General features: G+C 43.0%; 1 protein-coding gene across 2 annotated transcripts in view; it reads left to right on the forward strand.

The window, feature by feature from the left end:
* Window positions 1–22,050, forward strand: part of LOC310954283 (apoptosis-stimulating of p53 protein 1-like) — a gene marked incomplete at its 5' end in the record, with an annotated part of 59,299 nt that extends 37,249 nt beyond the window's left edge. For both annotated transcript variants that reach the window (XM_083923685.1, XM_083923684.1), the window contains 16 exons: window positions 103–182; window positions 287–454; window positions 535–675; window positions 1,300–1,495; window positions 12,318–12,385; window positions 12,587–12,794; window positions 14,144–14,365; window positions 14,483–14,707; window positions 14,997–15,147; window positions 15,272–15,309; window positions 15,428–15,795; window positions 16,051–16,188; window positions 18,095–18,228; window positions 18,665–18,831; window positions 18,948–19,147; window positions 20,404–22,050. In XM_083923685.1, coding sequence (XP_083779811.1) covers window positions 103–182; window positions 287–454; window positions 535–675; window positions 1,300–1,495; window positions 12,318–12,385; window positions 12,587–12,794; window positions 14,144–14,365; window positions 14,483–14,707; window positions 14,997–15,147; window positions 15,272–15,309; window positions 15,428–15,795; window positions 16,051–16,188; window positions 18,095–18,228; window positions 18,665–18,831; window positions 18,948–19,147; window positions 20,404–20,445 — 2,546 coding nt within the window. In that variant the 3' untranslated portion in view covers window positions 20,446–22,050. The remainder of the gene's footprint in view (window positions 1–102; window positions 183–286; window positions 455–534; window positions 676–1,299; window positions 1,496–12,317; window positions 12,386–12,586; window positions 12,795–14,143; window positions 14,366–14,482; window positions 14,708–14,996; window positions 15,148–15,271; window positions 15,310–15,427; window positions 15,796–16,050; window positions 16,189–18,094; window positions 18,229–18,664; window positions 18,832–18,947; window positions 19,148–20,403) is intronic.
* Between the last annotated feature and the right edge of the window lie 1,075 nt (window positions 22,051–23,125).

The following is a 23,125-nucleotide window of genomic DNA, read 5'->3' on the forward strand; positions in this document are numbered from 1 at the left end:
TGCAAAACTTAGAGTCAAACTTAAATGGACTTAATTTGTAAGCAAAGACAATGGCCTTAAATGTTCCAGTCTAACTTGTATCGCCCTGGTGTCTGTGTCCAGCTGCAGAGATCGACCATGTCAGCAGCCTGTTCCAGGAGAAGCAGGCAGAACTGCAGTCCGCTGTGGTCAGAGTCGACCAGGTAATGTGGAAGGTTGTTTGTCATTGACGTTTCAGTCTAACAGTCAAAATCAATCGAAACTGACTTGGGTGGGTTCTTAAGTTCTCTCTAAATGGTTTTGCCAGTTGACCCAGCAGCTGGAGGATTTGAGGAGAGGACGCCTTCAGCTGCATCCTGCTGCACCAGCTCAAGGAGCGCACACCGGGTCCCCGGGGCCACCCACCGGCCAGAAAGGATCCCCCCTGTCTGGTCCTGCAGCCCTGGAACTGAGGAAACTCTACCAGGAGCTTCAGGTAAATTATATTATTCTCATAAACCACTTTCTTTCAGCATTAGAATGAGTAGAAAAAAAACTTTAAATCTTGTGTTTCAGGCTCGTAACCGTCATAACTTGGAGCAGAGCAGCAAGTTGGCCCAGAACAAGGAGCTGCTGAACAAGAGGAACGCCCAGGTGACGGTGATGGATCAACGCATCGGAGACCTGAGAGAGCGGCTGCATAAGAAGAGAGCAGAAGTACACAAATTAAGTCTTTTCTGCACAACTAGTTAGCTAATGGAAACAAATTTTCTCTCTTGACAGTTGGTTTAAAGGTCTCATATTTTAAAAAAAGGATTTCCATGTCTTTTTTTTTATTATAAAGCAAGCTGAGATGTTATAAAAATACTGTGAAAGTATCAAAACACTCATTCATACAGTCATTTAATCATTCAGAAACTTTAACTTTAACTTTAAACGAGCCGCTAGGACTTCTGTAGGGTTGTGATGTCACAAATATACTATATATAGGTGGAAAGTGCTGTAGTGCTACAGTCATGTTATAGTCAGTCCCAATGACGGTGTAGTGATATAGAGAGTGCAGATGCAGAACAGCCAGAAACGCTGACCAATCAGAGCATATAGGGCTATTTCTGGAGGGGGTCTTAAAGAGACAGGCTCTCAAAATGTATTGTTTCAGACAGAGGGTGAATACCCGTAAAGTCAATAATGTATTTTGTTTCTACTAGAACATGTTTACATGCTGTAATGTTTAAAAAAAAACACATGTATGAGCCTGAAAATTAACATTTGTCCTCTTTAACGCTAGCTTGACAGCTACTGTAGGTCTTATTCTGTCTGCTTCTCTTTGTACCCTTTCAGTTGAGTCGTATGAATGGAGGAGGCCTGTCTTCGCCCCAGACCTCTTCCCACCCAGGAGGTGGCGTGTCAGGGCGAGTAGCGGCAGTCTGCCCCTACATCCAGGTTCCAGCGGAGGGGAGACAGGATGCAGGGTACCCCCTGCCACCGGACCCACCGCCCAAACCCACCCCGCTCAGCCACATCCGTTCTCTGTCAGGTTGGTAGATTTTAATTGTTTTGTTTGATATTTTAAGGCACTGTACAAGGAGCAGTTTGCCTATTGTATTCTTTCGTCTTTCACTTCAGAGTTTATTACATCTCTTATCTTATATCTCTGTCTTGGCTCTAACTTGCTGTCTATTTCCTTTTCCTGTCTGTTGGCTCCTTCTTCTCCTCTTCCCTTATCTGTTGTTGGTATCCTAAATGTGATGTGTTGATGTTATTGGTGTCTTTGTGATCATTGTTTTGTCACTTGTTGATGTTGTGGTGGTTCCTGCCGTTGTGACTGTTACTGTTTTGTGACGCCATCATGATTTAATCGTGATGATGTTCATGTTCTTGTTGATGTTTTTTTGGTGGTTGTCACTGTCATGGTTGGTCTTGTTACTGTCTTTCGTTGTGGCCGTGGTCATGCAGAGGAGGACAGGAGTGGCATCAGGAAGCCTCCTAGCCAATGGAAAGTGTCAGATTTAGACATCGTCCTGTCAGAGCCCACTGAGACGTGGGAGGGACCTCGGTCCCCTCAGGGGGGCGACAGTAACAACAGTGAGTCCCTTGAAAGTGCTAAAGAAACGTACCATTGGTGTTAGATTAGCAGCACCTGCTTCCTCACGCCTTCACCTGGGTTGGTTTCAGATCTTTTGTATTAGGCACATAGCCAATACATAGTCAGTAAATTACCGACGGTAGATGGCAGTCGGCGCGCCCCCAGTTTGGAGAAGCAGGCAGGAGTCCCGACAGAGAAGCTTAGCAATGTACTAAGTGTTGTGGCTTTGAAGAGAGTATAGATAACAGCTCATTTCCCTGTTGCACTGGGCTGTCTGACAGCAAAGTAAAGCGGTGAAAATATTTTAAAATAGCATATACTAAAACGGATATTACATTACAGTACATTGCTTAGCTTCCCTGCCTGTCCTTCCAAACTGGGAGCATGTTGACTATGTTCTGCTGTATATAATCCACTGATTGTGCATCAGAACCTCATATTACCCCACTTAAAAATAAATCTGAACCATCCCTTTAAGGTGTAAAGGGGCTGTTGATAGCATTGTCTTCGTGGTTCCAGCACATCACATGTTTTATTGAGTCTTAAAGGAAGGCACATTTTTAGTTTAAGTCTTGGGCTAAAAAAATATATAATATACAGATGGTTAGGAGAACACAATTGAAAGAGTTACAGAAAATGACCTCAAAAGGTAAGGGTCATGTGTATAAGGACACATACATCACATTTGACAACTGTAGTTTAGGAAACCAAGCGTAAGAAAATAAACAGAGAGCAACCCACAGTCTGGACTGAGGTCAATTACAACATAAAAAGGCTAATGTAGTTGTAATCTCAGAATAAGTCCTCACCTCCCGCTGAACAAAATGGTTTACAAACTGGTAGATGTTTTAGGATAAACACTTAAACAAAAGAAAATAGAATAACATTAGAAACTGAAAACTCTTTCTGTCAGAAATCGTGTCTAATGTTTGCAAAAAAAACTACTGAGTCAAGTTTAGAAAAGATCATGGCTTGGATTAAAGAAGACACTTTATGGCAGAAAGTCCTGATGAACAACTTCACTAATGTGCAGACGAGCCTTCTTATTTTTATTTTTCTTTTTTATTTCATTTATTACAGTAAACGTTTTCACAAAGACAACTGTAAGGTCAGATGAACCCCTATCACAGGGTTCACACATAGTTACAGTTTCACACTGAGACGTATTTTTGACATCTCAAATGACAATAATAATTATCATAATAATCATAATCATGATAATTTTGCACCCAGAGAAAAACCCACACAGCCTACTCAAGGGTGAAAAGTTGTTAGCCCCCTCGACGTCTGAACAAGGAAATCACTCCCTTCTTCATTCGGCTGAAGAATTTGACCACTCTCCTGCCGGCTCTGCCGCGTCCAGTGTTGACATCGTCACGATCGGGTAATCCAGGTGCAGTAGCAGCGCTCGGGCCATCATTCGGATCAGCGGTGGTTGCAGCCTTGTCCACTGAGTCAGCACCGTCGTCGGCTGGAGCTCCATCGCTGAGCCCAGCAGCGGCTGAGGCTCTGTCGTCAATTTGTAAACCAGCAGCGTCGGAATCGTCATAATCGGAAGTAGAAGCAGCTCCAGACTCTTCATGAGTAGAAGTTAGACTCTCTCTGACATCCTCTGGTGAATCAGCAGCAGTTGAAGCTCTGTCATCAATTTGTGAACCAGCAGCGTCGGAATCGTCATAATCGGAAGTAGAAGCAGCTCCAGACTCTTCATGAGTGGAAGTTACACTCTCTCCGTCATCCTCTGGTGAATGAGCAGCAGCTGAGGCTCTGTCGTCAATTTGTAAACCAGCAGCGTCTGAATCGGAATTCGAAGCAGCTCCAGACTCTTCATGAGTAGAAGTTAGACTCTCTCCGTCATCCTCTGGTGAATCAGCAGCAGTTAAAGCTCTGTCGTCAATTTGTAAACCAGCAGCGTCTGAATCGGAAGTAGAAGCAGCTCCAGACTCTTCATGAGTAGAAGTTAGACTCTCTCTGACATCCTCTGGTGAATCAGCAGCAGTTGAAGCTCTGTCGTCAATTTGTGAACCAGCAGCGTCTGAATCGTCATAATCGGAAGTAGAAGCAGCTCCAGACTCTTCATGAGTGGAAGTTACACTCTCTCCGTAATCCTCTGGTGAATGAGCAGCAGCTGAGGCTCTGTCGTCAATTTTTAAACCAGCAGCGTCTGAATCGGAAGTAGAAGCAGCTCCTGACTCTTCATGAGTGGAAGTTACACTCTCTCCGTCATCCTCTGGTGAATGAGCAGCAGCTGAGGCTCTGTCGTCAATTTGTAAACCAGCAGCGTCTGAATCGGAATTCGAAGCAGCTCCAGACTCTTCATGAGTAGAAGTTAGACTCTCTCTGACATCCTCTGGTGAATCAGCAGCAGTTAAAGCTCTGTCATCAATTTGTGAACCAGCAGCGTCTGAATCGTCATAATCGGAAGTAGAAGCAGCTCCAGACTCTTCATGAGTGGAAGTTACACTCTCTCCGTAATCCTCTGGTGAATGAGCAGCAGCTGAGGCTCTGTCGTCAATTTGTGAACCAGCAGCGTCTGAATCGTCTGAATTGTCTGAATCGTCTGAATCGGAGGTAGAAGCAGCTCCAGACTCTTCATGAGTGGAAGTCACACTCTCTTTGAAATCCTCTGATGAATCAGAAGCAGTTGAAGCTCTGTCATCGTAGGTTACGTTGGCAATTGGCTCAGGGGGAGACATCTTTGCTGTCATGTCTTTCCATTGGTCATCGTTGCATGCTTGGTGGTCGTCGTCGTCTTCGGACCAAGAGCTTCTGATGTGTGAGGAGGTTGGCTGTATGTCTCCGAGAAAGTTCAGTGGTTCATTTGAATCAGCCGGGGGGCAAACGCTCATCAAGTCAAATGCCGCTTTTGCATAAGAGTTGCTATCTGTGTCTTCATCCAGGTGTTGCATTGTGACAAAACAATGATGCAGGGCCTGCTCCGGCGTGATTCTTGTCCCGCCATCGGGGTTGAGCAATTGTTTCAAGAGGTGTATATATCTTTTCCTGTCCACATTCTCAACATCGTCCTGCACCTCATAGTGGCTCTCTACTGCATCTTCCAAACTGATAGCAGAGCTAAAAGTCCAGTTTATATGTTTGGGCTTGACTCCAGTTGACTTCATGTACTGCTTTGGGGTCTTAAATTTCCATCCTGGATTTTTAATGGACTTTATCCTGCGGAAATACTGGGAGGCGTTTTGTGCAGCATTCAGCAGGTGGTCTCCTGGCTGACCGAGCAGTTGGCAGAGGGCTCCCATTGCGTGGTATGTTGATTGTATAGGGAAGAGGTGTCTGCCAAAATAAAGAAAGGCCATGACACATCCTAGTCCCCACATGTCGACGGCTTCAGTTATGGGGAGGCCCAAGTCCACCTCTGGAGCCCTGTACCCCAAGACTTGCATGATCATTCCCTCTTCTGCTTCATAGGCTGGAAGGGCCAAACCAAAGTCAATTAATTTCACCCTGAAGGGCTCATCCTGGTGATTGACGAGCATGACGTTGTCAGGCTTCATATCTGTGTGAATTATGCCGATGCTCTTCAGGGCTTCAAATGCTACAAGTAGCTGATGTGTGATGGGGCGGATTTCGCTGACAGACAATGGTTCCTGTCTCTGAATAAGCAGGTCCCAAAGGCTTTGGTCCAGCATCTCGAAGGCGAGACAGGACATATCCTGGAACGTGAAGTTGTCGATGAATCGCACCAAGTTCTTTTTTTCTGAGTCTAAGGTCCTGAGTTCCTTCAGCATGTTCACTTCTTTTTGAATGAACTCATCGTCATTGTCTTTGTGGATCTTGACCGCGGTTGTCTCAGATGTTTCTATGTTGACACACTTTGCCACTTTGCCAAAACTGCCCTCTCCATTGAAGTCCAACACAAGGTAGTGTGAAGACCCGTTGGAGAGGATGTCATGTTTTCCTATCGGAAATGGTGCAGAGGAAGACACTGTTGCTTGCAGGTAGTCTTCATCATAATTGGAGCTGTTGATGTGTGAGTGGGTTGACTGTTTGTCTTTATGAAAATCCAAAGACTCATTTGAATCATCCAGGCGGCAAACGGTCATCAACCCAAACGCGTCTTTGGCATAAGAGCTGGTATCTCTGTCCTCTCTCAGGTTATGCATGCCAACAAAACAATGATGCAGGGCCTGCTCCGGTGTGATTCTTGTCTCGCCATCTGGATCAAGCAAACGTTTCAAGAGGTGTATAAATCCTGTCCTGTCCACATTCTCAACATCGTCCTGCACCTCATAGTGGCTCTCTACTGCATCTTCCAAACTGATAGCAGAGCTAAAAGTCCAGTTTATATGTTTGGGCTTGACTCCAGTTGACTTCATGTACTGCTTTGGGGTCTTAAACTTCCATCCTGGATTTTTCATGGACTTCACCCTGCGGAAATACTGGGAGGCGTTTTGTGCAGCATTCAGCAGGTGGTCTCCTGGCTGACCGAGCAGATGGCAGAGGGCTCCCATTGTGTGGTATGTTGATTGTATAGGAAAGAGGTGTCTGCAAAAATAAAGAAAGGCCATGACACATCCTAGTCCCCACATGTCGACGGCTTCAGTTATGGGGAGGCCCAAGTCCACCTCTGGAGCCCTGTACCCCAAGGCTTGCATGAGCCTTCCCTCTTCTACTTCAGAGGCTGGAAGGGCCAAACCAAAGTCAATTAATTTCACCCTGAAGGGCTCATCCTGGTGATTGACGAGCATGACGTTGTCAGGCTTCAAATCTGTGTGAATTATGCCGATGCTCTTCAGGGCTTCAAATGCTACAAGTAGCTGATGTGTGATGGGGCGGATTTCGTTGAGAGACAATGGTTCCTGTCTCTGAATAATCAGGTCCCAAAGGCTTTGGTCCAGCATCTCGAAGGCGAGACATGACATATCCTGGAACATGAAGTTGTCGATGAATCGCACCAAGTTCTTCTTCTCTGGGTCAAGTGTCCTGATCTCATTCAGCATGCGCACTTCTCTTTGAATGAACTTATCTTCAGTGTCTTTGAGGATCTTGATCGCCGTTACCTCAGATGTTTTTAAATTGAGGCACTTAGTCACTTTACCAAAACCGCCTTCGCCGTTAAAGTCCAACACCAGGTAGTTTATCTTCTTGTTGGAGATTATGTCGCATGGTTTTATCGGAAATGGTTCAGGGGAAGACATCGTTGCTGTCGAATGTCTCCAAAAACGATCCAAGTGGAGTTTTTATCCAGAGTGGATTCTTCTCACGAGAGTTCCATTCTAAAAGGGGGTGTGGCCTAAAACTGATGACATCATTACATTCTTTCAACTGATCAGCCAGAACAACATTCTAAAAGGGGAGTGGCCTAAAACTGCTGACACTGCATATTTAAAATAAACACTTTTAATTGAAATTAGTTTTAAATATTAAGACTTTTAATACTTATTTTAGGGTCGATACATTCTGAGATTTTGGATGATTCTGAAATTTCATTTTGGAAAGTGATGACGTAGGGGATCGTCTTTGTTTCCATATAAAATCAACAAGTTAACAATGAACTCAATATTATATATCTCATGTTCAATAATACAGAATGGCTTTTCTACATTCAATTCTGATGTTACAGTTCATTTTAACAAATACATACTTTGAACATTCGAGCCCAAAAGGAAGCAGAATGTAAACAATTACAGACATGTGTCAACGATTCAGGATCATTGTTGCAAAAATTACATTTATTCTCATTATCTAGGAATCTGGAAAATATAGATTTGTAGGATAAATGTGTAAAATTTTGATGTGTACATCCTTAGTCTTATTGATGATACAGAATTGATATGGTAATAGCCACGCCCTCTGCCAATTTGTATTTGCATTACATGTATGTTTACTATTACATTCAGTATTTATAATGTCAATTGCATTTATCATCAGAAAAGGTTGAAGTGCTTCTTAAAATTGCAGATGTTTTTTCCTTAAAAAGGGCAGAACGAGAGGGACAGCTTTCACTACAGAATTAAAGTCTCTGCTTGTCACCGGGAAAAAAACAAACAAGAAGAAATCGTTCATAACTAAGTAGTTAACCATCAGTGTCAAAAAGATCTCTACCAACGTTATCAACCCAAGTCTGCAGAAAGACAAATTTTTCCTGACAGTAATGTCTTCATTATTCCACGGGATGACTTTGTGTGGGGAAAAAATATGAATGTAGCATCATTTCCAAGCTAGGAGGGCCTGTTGATACTAAAATAAGAAATTTGATAATATTAAGATTGTAAGTAGGTATAAAGGAGAATCCACCTTATTTCTCAAAAATGGTGTTTGGAATAAAATACTAAATAGTGTTTGGGGCTTTAGGACATTCCTTAATTTGACCTTAAAAAGTATTATTTATATCAATAAAATGTAATAGTTCAAACCCCCCTTCTTTTCTAGATCCTGATAGTTTTCTTATTTTTAGGCGGTTTTCTTTCTTTTTTAAATGAATCTGTAACGTCATCTTTTTAAAGAAAGTAACTGTATTCTGAATACACTAACTGTAACTATAATGGGATACAGTTACTCGTATTTTCATTTTTAAATACGTAACGCCATTACATGTAATCCGTTACTCCCTAAACCTGCAGAAAAGCACAATACAATCCACTTTTTTCACAATGATCAGACATGTTAATTTTCCACAGACTGGAGTGAGACCGTAGAAGTCTCTCCAGCTGTCGTGATCGTCTTCTCAATGAAACATCTTTGATGCGACGTCTTGAGTCGACGATGACACGTCACCTTTTTCACCAGGTCTGATTGTAGCTGTTTCACCTTGTTTCAAGTGTTTATGCTAAGTTAAGCTAACGTCACATGGTGGAAGCTTCATATTCGAACAGACATGACAAGAAAACTCCCATTTTTTTTTGTAAAATGTGGAGCTATTCCTTTAACATGGCACGCTATTGAGTCTGGTTAATAATCACACCAGCTTAACTAATGTCAACATCCATCCACATAGCTAGAATTGTCTTTTCCCACATGACAAAGCTTTTCCTTGTTAACCACTGACCGTGTGGTGTCAAGCCACTCTCATTCTGCAGTATGCCAGTCAGACACTTGCTCATAGGAATCTGTCAGTGCACCCAGGATGAAAGCGGAAAAGCATCCTTATTTGAACTGCTGGGTATAAGTGGAGTGTCTTGAACCAGCACTGATACAAATCCCAATGTGCTCTTGAATGCCAAAGCAAATGCCACAGCTGTGTTTAGTCTCCCAGCTTATATAATGTGGAAAACACATGGTTGTAAATCACGTCAACAGTCTAACAAATGACACACATGAATGAAAGGAAGTCTGAGGTGCGCTTGTAGCTATATACAGCCTGTGTACTGTGCGTGTCTGTGTGAGTCAGATAAGGAGAGATTTTGTGTGAGGGGGTGTGAGGGGATCATTGTCGCTGTTGTTGCTGTCATCAGAGAGATTAAGGCTCTCTAACAAATGTTAGCGCTGAATATCTATTGTACTTTATGAATGCTAATGCAGTCTGAGCACAGACGTCTACAGTGTTCTCAGAGCAATCACAAATCGCAGCAAAGACTTCTGTGCCTTCCCGTTTTACGTTACAAGTGAGAGAAATGGATTCATATTCCACTGACTTGAACTTATATTTGTGGGAAAGTGGTAACAGGACACGATCCAGGTCCCATGATGATTAGCTCATGATTCCTTGAAAGATGCTGATGCTTCTGTTTTCACATAAAAACACTTAGACAGATAAACTTGTCCTTTTTAAATTCAATCCTGTCCGGTGACGTCTGTGGCAGCACCCTATTATTTCTCATGGATTCATTTATCTGTGTTCAGCTTTGTTTTGTTGTTGTTCTTTGTAAAGGATCCAGAAAAGCTCCAAAAGTCCATTGTTTTTTATTATTATTATTATATGTAGTATTAAATCATCCTCCTTAAATGATGTTTGTAACATTTTTGAAAATATATTTATTTGCCCTCTTGCCGAAAGTTGTAAGATGACAAGATTGACACAACTCTCATGTCTGTGCGCTGAGCTACAACCGGCAGCCAATGATCTCAGCTTAGCTTTGCGTAAAAAACTGGTACCGGGGGAAACCGCTGACCTGGCTCAGTCCAAAGGTAACAATATCCACCTGTATCTCAAACACTCACAAGTTAACTTGTTTGTTTAATCGGCACATAAGTATCTAGTGCGGTCAGGCGCAAGGTTGGCTCAGGGAGGAGGACGCCCCTGCCATGCATAATCCCGGGGATTGTACCATCTAGTCCTTTCATCGAATTTAGTGTAAAATTGTAAAAACAACAATCGGCCATTTTACAGCTATGGGTTATTTCTTGTAATGAAAAACGTTGATAAGATTCCACATATTATAAATGTTTCATTGTGTTTTCTTCCTCTTATTGAGAGTCTACCTATTCAGTTTGCGTTCTTTGGACTAAATACTACATCATATTGCTCCGAAAGATTAACATCACCATACCTCAGTTCAAGAATACAGAGATTGGTGTTGAAAAACCTTAAATGTGAGTGAAATTAGAAGAAGATGAGTAGTGACGGGTTTGTTTGGTTTCTTAAAACCCTGAAACGGAACCTGAGCCCTTTGTCTTTTGCATCAGGCTGCACTGTGACGGTGCCAGTAATGTAAACTGTACTGTCTCTCCTCTACAAGTGACTGCTTCTAATCTGGGCTCTCGGGCAGATGGCCAAGTTTCCACCTCGCACAGAGCTGACTGTTTGCTTCCTGTCGTGACCGTTTTCTTCCTGAGGTCAGCAGCTAGGTTACAGCAGCAGTCAACAGGTTTCCCAGCACGGCTCACTGACTGCAGGACTCCAGGGTTCACTAGTTAATCAGCATTAGTCTGGTGTGTGCCAACACTGTGACGTGGGTGGCTGTACCACAGAGAGCTACAGCCAAATGGTTAGGTACCAACTTAAAATGATACTTTGACAATGGAAGCTGAATTTTAGCTAACTGTGACATTCACAGGGATCATCCCTATGTTTCCTGGGTCCTATGTTCCCTGGTCGCATAAGCCTCTGCCTTCGCGGCTTTAATTCAGCATTTGGTTAGGGTTTGAGGTTATGGTCAGGGTCAGGGGGTAGTGTTAGGGTGTACATAGGCCTATTTGCAGGGAATTCAGCACTGATTGAGAAACATAGGACCCTTTTTTAGAAAAAGGTCAGATGTTCCCCGGTCACAAACAAAGCAAGGAACATAGGACCTTTTTGGGGGAAAAGCGGGGAACATAGATACGCTCCCTAATCTACCATGGTATATTGTTATTGTTCGTCATTGAAACTAACTAGCCGCAAGCTAATTCACAAGCCAAACTCCTTTCAGCTAGTCTTTAGTTAATTTAGTGTGGTTAAACTCTAGTGTGAGCGTAAAGCATTAGGCCTTTGACCTCCAGGATTGTCACTTGTTATTCGTCAACAGTGGCAGATTTAGTGACTGACCTGCTTATGTAAGACCCTCCACACCTGTGGAGAGAGATTGCTACCTTTTATAGATACTGAAGGTAGCATGGCCAGCTGAGGCAGAAGCGTCCTGTTATTCAGAATGCACGCACTGTGATTTTAAACTGTTAAGGTAAAAATAGCAGAACAGTACCTAAAAGTAAATGTTATGACTGAAATGGCCGGTTATTACGAGTGTTTGTTCTTTTTTTACTATGAGATATAGATGTTACCATGACAACAACTACACCACCCATACATTTTGCATTCAAAGCTCATGATCAGACATACTTTAGTCCCATGGGGTTACCACTTACAGAATGCTAAACACATGTTTGCAGTGGAGAATACACTGTAATCACCAATTTAAGCGCAGTTGTTAAGCAATGCTTGTCTCGTGTCATTACAGTGTTTGCCTTGTTGAGGCGAAACAGTTTAAAGACAGAGTTGTCAGGTCAAATTTAAAATAACTCTATGACCTTTGTGTTTTAAATTGTATTTGCTTAATTATGTGGTTCTTGTTAATGGAGCATGGACAGGGTCATTCTTTATGTTGTTGTCGGAGTAAACTTTATGCATGGATAATAAGATGTTTTATTGTAGCAATTTGTTTTGCCTTGTATATTTATATTGTGTCTATGGAATGAGGTACTGCATAGACAGCTAGTGTGAAATATTTACAATTTAGCGTTAAGATTTCTTGCAACTTTCTCACCTTTCACCTACTTTAACCTTCCACCACATACTACATATGTTTTGTGCGTCCGTGCCTCTTCCTCATCTCCTTTATTGCCTCTTGTTTTAACCTTTGTCCCTTCCCCATCACTCCCCCTCTTTGTCTTTGTTTAGCTAATGAAGCGTCGTGGCCTAGCATCAGTAAGAGTGTTTCAGATTGGAGGACCAACAGTCCAGAACAGGTACTGTACTGTTTCCACACAAGATATGGGGCGATAATAGTAAAGTTCCCTGACAACAGTCACTCTGATACTCTATAATTTTTGTAGATTACTTATACCAGATGATTTTATACAGACGTTAAAATTTTCCTTATTTTGCCTCCTTGAGCAGTGCAGGTTTTCTCTCCCTCTCATCATTTCAATGTCTCTCCCTCCCACCAGCTTCCCTCTGGTTATGGTACCTACCCGAGTGCCGCCCACCAGACGGCAGGGCATCACTGTTCCACCAGCTCCCTGCCCCGTTCTGCCCCTGGTACACTGGGTTGGCCCAGATCCACTGCTGCAAACGCCACCTCATCCTCCTCGACATCATCTTCCTCTTCACAACAAATACAGCAGCGGATCTCCGTCCCTCCAAATTCAAGCCAAGGTGCGGTTATTTCTAACAAGATATTACAAAACATTACAAACCACTGACTGTGAGATGGACAAGCAGTCTGGTGTGGCGTCAGCTTTGATGCATGCGCTGAGCAAAAAAGGCAAAGCTCTCAATTTACCAGTCCATCTACGTTCCAACCCTCACCTACTTTGAGCTTTGGGTAGTGACCGAAAGAACGAGATCACAGACACAGGCGACCAAAATGAATTTCATCGGTAGGGTGCTCGGCCTTAGAGATAGGGCACGGAGCTCAGACATGCAGAGGGAGCTTGGAGTAGAGCTGCTGCTCATTCATGTCACAAGGGGTCAGTTGAGGTAGTTTGGGCATCACATCAGAACGCTTCTGGGCTCCTTCTGTTAGAAGTTTTCGCATGCGTCCAACCGGAAGGAGGCCCTGGGGTAGACCTAGAACACTATGGAGAGATAATATATATCGTCTGGCCTTGGAACGCCTGGAAAGCTTTGTTGAGGAGAGGGACATCTGGAATACTCTGTTAAGCCCGCTGCCACTGCGACAAATCACATATTACAAGCCTCTCTATTTTTGTAAGGCCCGGGCAGGAATGAGGACTCAGATGCGAAGGTTCGCAGATCAAAAAACTGAATTTATTTCTTGAAGCCAAAAACATGACACAGAGCCACAAAGGTCACAAACAAAAACTCACTCCGCACAGGAGGAACAAACAAATGTCAATGATTAAAGAACAAATTACAAAATTAAGTTGCTCCGTCCAGGAGGAAAAATCGAGACGCAAAGTTAACAAATTAAAATCTAAACTAAGTCGCTCCGTACAGGAGGAATAACAAAAAACAAAGTGAACAAAATAAGAAATAAAACAAAATCGCTCCGACCAGGAGGAAAAAACAATGGGGATAAGAGCAAAAAAGGTTAAACTTACTATGAGCAAACAGTGAATACAAACACCTGAGCGTGGATACAAAAAACTCAATGGCATGAACAAGACTGTGGATAAGCACTGGAAACATTCGACACGAGGTACGAAATAATCTGGCAACGGGACAGGGGAGAAGACATGGACTTTATACACATGAAGGGAGGAGAACCACAGGTGGAAACAATCGGGAATCAGGGAACGACTCAGACCTGTGACACAAGAGGAAGGGCAAGTGACCTGGAACGAGAGGAGAGTTACTTTTCAAAATAAAACAGGAAATTCACAAGACAAAAACCCAAATACAGGACAGACCTCACCGCAGCATGACAATTTTAGGGAAACTGAATGATGAGCTCAGCAAATAAAATCTGTCTGTCATGGAGATGTGTGTGTAACATTTGGAAATTGAGTGTTAATTGTTCCAAATGATGTCGTTATTGTTAGGATCCACCTCCCAGCCATCTCCGTTGTCCCCGCAAACGGAGCGAACAGATCCCCCTCCAGCGGTGGCTGTGCGTCCCTACGTCCCAGACCACCCCTCGAGGCCCCAGTCCCCTAGAAAGGGCCCCGCCACCATGAACAGCAGCTCCATTTACAGCATGTACCTCCAGCAGCCTCAGGCCAAAAACTATGGATCTCTCAGCAACAGAACTACTGTCAAAGCAGGTAATTGAACAGCGGGTTAAAAAATATTTTTTTTTTTTTAACAGATTGTGCCACATACTTGGATAGTGTAAGTTTAATGTTAATACACTATCCATCCCATTTCCTTTCTCTCCGTAGTCTATGGTAAACCCATCCTCCCCACCTCCTCCACCTCTCCGTCCCCTGTCCCGTTTCTCCAGGGAGGAGGAGGAGGAGGAGGAGGAGTAAGAGCAGGAGGAGAGGATGTTACAGATAAAGACGTAGGGAAAGGGGGAGGAGAGAGCAGTGATGGGCAAATCCTCCCACCACCCACTGTGGACAACATCCCTCGTCCCCTCAGTCCCACTAAGCTCACCCCAGTTGGTAGGTACCAGAGAGTAAATCAGTCTCATCAGTGTGTTGTCCTAGTTTTGGTCGAGGTTAGAGACGTAGTTTTTTGCAGTATATAAATTGAGCGTAAATGTGTGACAATTGCACAACAGGTTTTGCGTTACATTATTCTTCTTGTCAGTCATTTCCGTAGAAAATAGAGATTTCTTTACTAAATTGGAAATTTCTGGGTGTAGAAGCAAGTAATAACACAATTTCAATAAACAAATAACATAAGAAGAAATGTGTAGTAAACATCAGAGAATCTCCCTTCCATCCACAGCCCACTCCCAGCTACGTTACCAGGTTGACGCTGACCTGGAGGTTCTCCGGCGGCGCCTCAGCAATGCTCCACGACCCCTGAAGAAGCGCAGCTCAATCACTGAACCTGAGGGCCCACAGGGGCCAAACATCCAAAAACTACTGTACCAGAGGTCCGTGCTACACCCTATGCTGTACCACACCATCAAAACAAATACATTTTATGAAAGTGAATGTGAAACAGAAGCAAAAGGTTTCTATATCTTGGTTTAAGCTGATTTCTGTTGTGGTGTGCAGGTTCAACACGTTGGCGGGAGGCATGGAAGGAGGCTCAGGTAAGACACTGTGATATGATGACATGGCTTTGCCTCAGGACTAGGTGGCATCAGTTAGCCTGCATAGTATTTCCCACTGATCATCAGCTTAAATCGGCTGTTTCATTCTTAATTCCAGGCAATACTTTCTACCAGCCTGACTGCCTTTTGGGTGAAATGGACAACATCCACTCAGCAAATGGGAATGTAGAAGCTGGTGAAAAGCATGTCAGCATGGCAACCATGGAGGGCGAGGTTCACAACCTGAACTCGGGCTCCCGCCGCTTGTCCCCTCCTTCTGTTGCCATAGAAACACCCAAAGAAACGAAGGCAAAAGCAGAAACTACCATTTACGTGTCTCCACCGGCCCAAACCAGCCCGCCCCCTGCACCTGATAGGCCAGAGGACCAGAATAATAACAACCAGAGAGGCTCTAGTCCAGCACACAACTCTGTAGTCCACGCCTCTCCTTCACCATCACCTCCTGCCCCCCCTTCACTGCCTAAGGTAGGCATCAGCAGTACACTTGATATGGGGTACAGCCATTGAAATTGGACACTTATATGCCACTAATACGTATGCCCAATAAATTTGCACATCTCACTTTCTTAGTTTTGTTGTACTTGGTCATATGTTCCTGATTACCTAAACAAAAGGATTGTTCTCTGTGGGAGCTATGCCAGGTTTATCAGTAAGTGCTGACCAAGCAATTCCTATCTTGCACCGTCAACACTTTTCTGCTTCTCTCTCTTTGTGCTGCAGGTTAAGCGAACCAACCTGAAGAAGCCGTCATCGGAGCGAACAGGCCACGGCCTGAGAGTGAAGTTTAACCCTCTAGCTCTGCTGCTGGACGCATCGTTAGAGGGAGAGTTTGATCTGGTGCAGAGGATTATATATGAGGTATAGCAAGATGTTGTTACAGAATTTATACTTTGATACATTCTCATATTTCAAGCAATCTGCTGAGATTCCAAACCCATATAAAGAGCAAGAAAGCAGGAAAACAAGTAAAACCACCCTGTAAAAATCCTATAGAGACACCCATGGAGAGGCAATTTCAAAGAGAGATCCCTTTCAGACATCTGGGACCCGTTGGTCGTAACAAGAGGTTTAACATAAATGTAATGAATGTAAAGTCCAATATACCATAATAAGATTGCAAAATTAAGCAAGGGCCACGCTTGTTGGTTTAGGGCATAGAGGGAAGAAACAACTTAGAATCTTTGGTGCATAGCAACAGAGTGTCATCTGCGTAGAAGTGCAAATCTATGCCAATGCTGTTAGCTCACAGAGCGGTAGCATACACGTTGTGAAAGGTATTGGACTGAGTATCAAGCCTTGAGGGAGATTATACCTATTGTGAGGAGAGACTAATTGTTATGTGTGCTACATTCTTTACAGTTTTTAAGATGATCTAGTTAAATATTAGGGATGGGCGTGAGTGATGAGTAGTCCTCGTTTTAAATTAACCCGATTGGGAAACAATTAGATTTTTGAAACTGGATCTTTGCATCACTATCTGAGAGAAGTTGTGTGACCTACATACTACTGTGCAAGGCCCCGGCGATATGGAAGGGAAAGCAGTGGCGTTCAGGGCAGCAATGTAGAGGCACTGGACACTCTCTTCGGGGAGGACTCGTTCTAGGACTTATTTCAGTGAGCCATGCGTGGTGGAAGTCCAACAGGCACCGGTAGAAAAAACTGAGCATTCTGTCAAAGCAGCACCTGCTGAGACCTGCCACCTTTGTGTCAGTGCATGTTCTCCACAATGGGACCGATTCGACACAAATTTAATTACGTGTTTGTAAGGAAACATTGTTTTGACGTTGTGGTTTTGAAAAAATAGATCCTTAAAGGGTTACTGTGACTGTTTTGATTGAGAATAATCATAAGTTGTTGGGTAGGCTGTATTGTTGTGCATCATTATTCCTGCAGGAAGATGCGTTGCGTTCTAAATATAGATTGGCCCTCGAGGAATTGATGCGATCCGTCGATCTTGGAATTAACTGCCCGTGCCAATCCCTATTATAAATTGTGTTTATGTTGTGCTTAGGTTGAAGACAATTAAGGTCAACTGCTCTAGATTGGTGTGAAGCATAAGTGTGTGTAATCTAACTGGATAATCTTCAGAGTTCAAGCTGAATATCATCCAACACAGTTTTTTTCTAATTCAATTTTGTAACTATTTCTGTTTCCTTATGTAATAGAAGAAAATTTGTACATGCCAATGGTTTCCGTACACCCACACACAGATTGCCTCAACAGATAACCGGAACATTTTGAAGCTTTTCAGTGCCTCCATGACAGCACTTATTAAAGTAAAGTATCTTTGATCCTCAGCAGCTCTGTCAGGGGAGAGGTGGTCTCGGTTGTCAAGTGTGGAAAGTTATTGTTGAGGACACACTCACACTCTGTATCACAAAGCTTGTTGTTTTTCTGCAGCACAGAGCTCATGGGAGCAAAGCCTTACATCTTTCAAAGCACATCCCCATCTATCACTGACATGTTTCACATGGAGACTGGACAGAAGTGCTTACTGACTCTCCAAACTGCAAACTCTAGCTGATACTCTCCAGGAAACAGATGCTTCACGTCCAGAACAAGCTCAGTTTGACGTTATCCTACCCTGAGGCAGTAGCACTCAACAGCTTCCAAGTTGGCACTTCTATAGTGCTCTTAGTTAAGTTTTGAGTCAAGGCTAGACACCACTGCGGATATTTTTGGGATTTTTCCATTGTTGCTGTGCATAGCCAATCATTCTGAGTCTAATATCTCCATGTATATTTTCTCATTGTTTGTCTCTTAGGTGGAAAATCCCAGTATGCCTAACGATGAAGGCATAACTCCTCTTCATAATGCTGTCTGCGCTGGCCATCACCATATTGTGAAGTTCCTGCTGGACTTTGGAGTCAATGTGAACGCAGCCGACAGTGACGGATGGTCAGTACCTTCAGCCAGTCATTCAATCATGTAATAGTTCAAACTAATAATAGAACAGTGGCTGCCGAAGGGCCAGAGGGTGTTTGGATAATGAACACGCTCTGTGGCAGCGATACCGCAGCTCAGCTCAGAGGCAACAATGACACAGATAATTGCATTTCCAAATTCATTTTTGACTCAGCTGCCTAAGCAGTGCTGAACGGAGAGATTACCAAGTCTAATGAGGATCCGCATTCAGAAGTTACTTGATTAAATTACAGATGCATCCGACTGAATTGGTGTTTCGTAAATGTCAGCCTGTTTCGTGATGACATTCATTGTCTTTACTCTACAGTGCATTACTGTATCATCCTTTGTGTGTTATTGAATGAAGCTTGTCTAGCCGATGACTTTTTTAAGTCTGTTTAAAATCATATTTCCATGTTGTCCCTCGCAGGACTCCTCTACACTGTGCCGCTTCATGTAACAGCGTCCACCTCTGTAAGATGCTGGTGGAGTCGGGGGCCGCCATTTTCGCCACGACAATTAGCGACGTGGAAACAGCGGCGGACAAATGTGAAGAAATGGAGGAGGGCTATACACAGTGTTCTCAGTTCCTCTATGGTAGGTAGAAACAGACAGACGGATGTGTCGACAAAAACAAACTCGGCGCGTCTCCTCTACGGGGAAAGAGACATTTGAACTCTCATGCAACAATTAATGCTGTGTCTCTCTCCCAGGTGTCCAAGAAAAGTTGGGCGTGATGAACAAAGGCTTGGTCTACACTCTCTGGGACTACACGGCCCAGCAAGCTGATGAGCTGTCCTTCAGCGAGGGTGATGCCCTCACCGTGCTGCGCCGGCGTGATGACACTGAGACGGAGTGGTGGTGGGCACGGCTTAATGACCGCGAGGGATACGTACCCAGAAACCTACTGGGGGTGAGAGAACACCATCCATTAATACATACATCTTTTCATAAATGTTTGCACACATAGAGCGTTGTCTATTTTAATGAACGCCACAAAAGCTGGACAAGAGACAAAAAGCTGTGCCTGGTTACGGTTGCTAAGAAATGGACAATCACTGTTTGGCGGAGGAGTTTAGTGAACGGTCAATTAGGGCTGGGCGAGGGGATATTACAATAAATATCATACCTGCAAACGGATTGGTTTTTGGCGAAATTTGCCGTTTAAATCAAACTATGTCATTCACTTGAATCGTGTAGATCTGTGACACAATACAATCAACGTTATTTACGAGAATTAAAAAGACTTATTTCCTACAGAAAAGTGCAACCACAGGACTAAGGAACCGAATTCAGCCGGCTTTCGATGCATGGTGGCGTAGCCCCACATCATCTCACACGAGCAAAAGATGCTGACAGTATAATATTATGGCATGGTAAAAAAAAAAAAACTAAAAAACTGATATCGAAAGAACGTTTCAGTTCTGATAAATGAAGCACCTGTGAATAATCACGGATGTCTCAAGCTTTTACTGTTCTGCATTTATGTTGACTCAGCACTGGCGCATGCTGTCCTATCGAAATATGTGAATTAAAATCTGATTGTCAGTAAATGAAGTGGACATATCAAACTTGGGTCCAGGAATGAATGACTGTATTTCCTCTCCAGATAGTTATTATTTTTGCGCCATATCTATGAAACAAGTAGCTAACACCATATAGCCATAATCCTAAATTCACAAATAAACGCTTTGAATACCAGATTTATAAATGTTTTTAGTTTATAAAAGTGAAGCGACAAGAATAAAGCTGTAATACTAGGGTTAGAGTATTACGCATTATTGGACGGGGCTCATGCTTTTGTGCACAGCACCAGTTAAGCCTCAGGGAGGGCGGTATGTGCACGCTCTATAATACTCCGAACTCATTGTGCCAGTAAAGCTGAGCAATATAGCTTTAATAAAACTGTCCATCACAGTGTCCCTTTACGGCTCCAACCTTTCAGCTGCAGCTGCACTGCACTGCATGCTGCCTTAGTGGGAAGAAGACCAAATCAACAGGGATTGACTAGAGGAAGCAGCTTCTTACATGGAGGACTCGTCCCCACACACTGTCTTAGAGTCTGCATCACGATGTTCATGCACCTTGAGAACTATGTTAACATGATGTAATGACCCTGCCCTCTCTCTCTCTCTCTCTCTCTCTCTCTCTCTCTCTCACTCTCTCTAGCTGTATCCGAGGATCAAACCCAGACAACGTTCGCTGGCGTGAAGCCCAGATCAGGAGCCACGTGCACGCTCGCAGGGGGGGGGCGCATGCACACAGAGTACAAGAGGGCATGTAGGCGGAAGCATTAGCCGTCAACAAAAGAACAAACGATGGAGGTGAAAAAAAGAAGAAACAGATGGAGCTCAAAACTCTGAGGCAACTTTTTTCCCCATTTGTTTGGATGCGATGCTGGAACCACAGAGCCACTTTACCGTAGAATCATTACATATTTTGTTGCCGCTGCAGTTAAAAGAAATTGCCTGAGTCTAATTTTGAGCAACAGTAGCTTGGCAACTCCCAACTGCATGAGAGAGGCTGGAGTGAGAGAGAGAAAACATCCATCGTTTGGATGCAGCTTTAACTTCTTCCAGCTCCGAACAAACGTGAGCTTGGATTTACAACGCTCTGTCTGACACTCATCCAAATAATGTTGATCTTTGAATGCCGCTTTATTTTTATACGGTGTTAATTAAAAAAAACAAAAAAAAAACACCCAGATGGATCTTCGTGAAGCCAAGCTCATCCACTGCAAAGCAATGAACTTGACGTGTTGTCTGAAAACACTTGTGATGCGCTGAGAAGTTTCAAATGCAGTAAAATGTACAGGCTAGAATCGCAGGTGAAAGTGTGTGTGTGTGTGTGTGTGAGATGTGAAGTTGGAGAGAGGAAAGTGAGAAGAGAGATCAGGTCGTGTAACTGAATGCGTGTTAAAGGAAAGCAGCGTTTGTCACGTCGTAGATGGAGCAGCGTTAGTCGGGAATAACGTCGGAAAAGTGCAACCACAAGACTAAGGAACCGATTTCAGCCGGCTTTTGATGCATGGTGGCGTAGCTCCGAATCATCTCACACGAGCAAAAGATGCTGACAGTATAATATTATGGCATGGTAAAAAAAAACAACTAAAAAACTGATATCGAAAGAACGTTTCAGTTCTGATAAAAGAGGCATCTGTGAATAATCACGGATGTCTCAAGCTTTTACTGTTCTGCATTTATGTTGACTCAGCACTGGCGCATGCTGTCCTATCGACGTCTGTTCAACTGCAAAAAATGCTCGCTGCTGGTGAGAGAAGGGGAAAGAAGGAAAACAAGAATGTGAGAGAAGGGTTTGTGAAATACAAATGCAACACGAGAAGGGGAGGAAGAGGAAGAACTAAAGTGACAATATTTTACTCGTTTTTAAAAGAACTAACACACGAAACTCGGTCGTCCTCATGCTGGGGCAGCGCTGATACCAGGCTCTAACACTAACAATATAATAAAGCAGTGTTTCCCATCGACCAGAAGCTCAGTGACACTTTATTGTGTTTAGAAGGTTGAACACACAACTATATACATGTTTCATGGGCTGCTTCAGTGCAAATGGGGCTAATTTAGAAGAATCTAAATATATATTTAAGTAGTTGTGTGTTGTATTATTCTCCCAATTTGTTGTTTTATTGAAACTATTGGTTTTTTTTATTGTTATTATCATCATTATTAGACACACTGCTCTTGTTTCTTCACCTGTCAGTGCTGGCGCCGCTCACTGCTGCCACCCAGTGTACAGAAAGGTTCTGACACAAAGCTTCGTTTCCTTGATCATGCTGTGTAACATATGAGGCAATAAGCTGAGGGATGTTTGACGTGTGGATGACACATTGGTGTGAGTGTGAACCATTACCTTGTATATATGCGACCTGTAACTACACAGTTAATGTACAATAATAATAAAGAAGTTATAACCCTTAAAGAGAATCAACGCTGTGTTTCACTCAAGATCGATTAAAAGGTTAAAAACAGAAAAGAAGACACACATACAAAGACGTTATCTTGTCTCTCTGTGTTTCTCTCTCTCTCTCTTTCTCTCTCTCTCATACTCTCTCACAGACACACACTCACACACACACACACACACACACACACACACTCACGCACACACACACTCAAGCCTTGGTAATAAACTGTGGACTTTAGAGGGGAAATAAAGTTCAGAGGTCCCTCAAGTCTCTGCAGCAACAGAAGCTCTCTTCACACGTAAGTTAATCTCTATTTAAATTCCTAATATCGTCACACTTTGCCATTACAGAGTTCGTACAGGTGCTTGAAATCCTTGAAAATGCTTGGATTTTATTGTGTTTTCAGGTTTGAAAAGTGCTTGAATTTGGGATAAGGTTCTTGAAAATGCCTGGAATTGTATCTGTATTGCATTTCTTTCACAACAAATAGCTATAGAATAGAAATTGAATTTCTTACCATCTGTTTTAATGGGATAAAAAAGGTGAAATAATCATTTTCAACATGTATTTGTATAAATATGTAATTCATCACAGTCCAAAGGTGCTGGAAACGCTTGAAAATGGACCTTAAAAGTGCTTGAATTTGACCTTGGAAAAGTTGTAGGAACCCTGCATTAGTGTTTGTGACTGAGTTTGTTATGCAGCAATCCCTCTTTACAAGAGCTACACATGTAAGTACAGATTAACTTCAAATACAAACACAAAAAATATGAAAACAACAACCAAGAAAACCAAGTAGAGGGAGCAACAACATCCAGGTCTGAATGTAGAACAAGGGTTTTTATATTTTAGGGTTTCTACTCATTTTGTCCTCTTATCTGTCTATTTTACCAGCTTTATATTTATTTATTTACACTCACAAATTAAGCAATGCTGCATATTTACTGATGATGAAATGACTTTATT

Source organism: Echiichthys vipera (assembly GCF_963691815.1).
Source record: "Echiichthys vipera genome assembly, chromosome: 12".
In the NCBI taxonomy this organism is placed as follows: domain Eukaryota; kingdom Metazoa; phylum Chordata; class Actinopteri; order Perciformes; family Trachinidae; genus Echiichthys; species Echiichthys vipera.